The sequence below is a fragment of the Branchiostoma floridae genome, chromosome 5 (genome assembly GCF_000003815.2).
Source record: "Branchiostoma floridae strain S238N-H82 chromosome 5, Bfl_VNyyK, whole genome shotgun sequence".
Taxonomy (NCBI): domain Eukaryota; kingdom Metazoa; phylum Chordata; class Leptocardii; order Amphioxiformes; family Branchiostomatidae; genus Branchiostoma; species Branchiostoma floridae.
The window spans coordinates 28,036,780-28,038,258 of NC_049983.1; the positions used below are offsets into that span (position 1 = coordinate 28,036,780).

Consider the following 1,479-nt stretch of genomic DNA (forward strand, 5'->3'; position numbering starts at 1 on the left):
GCAAAGTAGATATGTAAATGTAAAGTGCAAATTATTATGCAGGCGTCTTCCAGCTTCTGGGATCTCCCTCTGGGACTTCACACTGACCCAAGCGCTTCAAGATGGCGTTGCGCTTCGGTGAATTTGCTGAGCTACAGGCGCCATTCCTCTCAGGTTCTGCCTCTACTAGCGGAAAATTGGTAGTCAGAGTGTCGGTCGGCGTAAAGAAAAGTAATGTGGGCCAGCCAGGGGGACATGGAGAGGCCGAGGACGAATTCACGGAGATATACGGCCCAGGAGACAAGCACAAACAGGCGTTCTACCAGCGTCTCAACCAGCAGAGAGAGACGGGACACTTGTGCGATGTCGCAGTGGTGGTGGAAGGACAAAGATTCTCTGCTCACAGGTAGGGCAAAGAAGTCTTGAATCTGCTGTAGTTCGCAATTTGTACGCCATCTTATCGAAGTTGTAAGGCTTTTAACGAAAATTCTGCATCCTGGAATGTCTTAATTAGATAAGGTTGGTATCATGTTACACAAAGGAATGTTGAAGTGAAAGTGTCCCGATCCTGACAAAGACTTTTTCAACAAATCAGAATTTGTACGCTTTGCTTGGGATTACAAAGTTTGAGCAAGGACGTTATTCGTCATTGAGAAAGGAAACTCTAGGAATTTGCTGTAGAAAAAGTGTCTCTTAATTTTCTTATTACGTCGTAAAAAAAGGAGCTGTCATCTCCTTGTCCTGACAAAGGAAAACAGTTATAATTCTGCGGATTCCTTGACAGATGGACAATACCGCAAGAAGAAAACAAAAGAAGAAACGGGGTTTTGCAGAAGGAAACAATGCTTCTCTTGTTGTATTGATGTCTCTGGTGGTTTTTTGAATTTCCATATTGTTTAAGAAACGAGTAGGGGGTGTTCAGCATGAATGGATGAATGAATGAATTAATCAATTACTTAATTAATTAAATAGTGAAGAGGAGTACTAGTACCTTTATTGCTCATTTTTCCACACTAGGCTAAGTGCAGGTCTCAACAAAATATGTAACACAATGTGCTGAATGTAAACTAGATAATTTGCTCTAGATAGTAGTCTGGAGTCGAGTTGTGCTTTTACTTTTAAGTTGCTTCCTGAATGTATGCTTGTTGGCATAAGCGTACCTTCGGGGAGCGCCGAAAACTTTAAAATAGTAAAAGCACAACAAGGCTGGACTCCAGACTAAATTTGCACCAGATTTCCCCCCACAGTTTAATTAGTCCTAATAAGTCCCAGGAATGTCCTCAAACAAAGAATTCCCTCAAATTGTTTCTGGATCTGGAAGCTAAAAAAAAAGACTTTTGGTAATCATAAACGGATGTATTTAGATACTAATCTTGACAATTTGTATCTCCCTGATGGAACTTTCTTTTTGATTACCACTGTATATATATATATATATATATATATATATATATATATATATATATATATATATATATATATATATATATATATATATAT

General features: G+C 38.9%; 2 protein-coding genes across 3 annotated transcripts in view; one reads left to right on the forward strand and one right to left on the reverse strand.

The window, feature by feature from the left end:
- LOC118416414 (fucolectin-1-like) overlaps positions 1-389 on the forward strand; it is a 5,709-nt gene extending 5,320 nt beyond the window's left edge. Inside the window, exon 5 of the mRNA XM_035821512.1 lies at positions 154-389. Within this exon, the coding sequence (XP_035677405.1) occupies positions 154-389 (236 nt within the window). The remainder of the gene's footprint in view (positions 1-153) is intronic.
- LOC118416894 (neuronal pentraxin receptor-like) overlaps positions 1-1,479 on the reverse strand; it is a 626,618-nt gene that overhangs the window by 218,601 nt on the left and 406,538 nt on the right. The window lies entirely within an intron of this gene.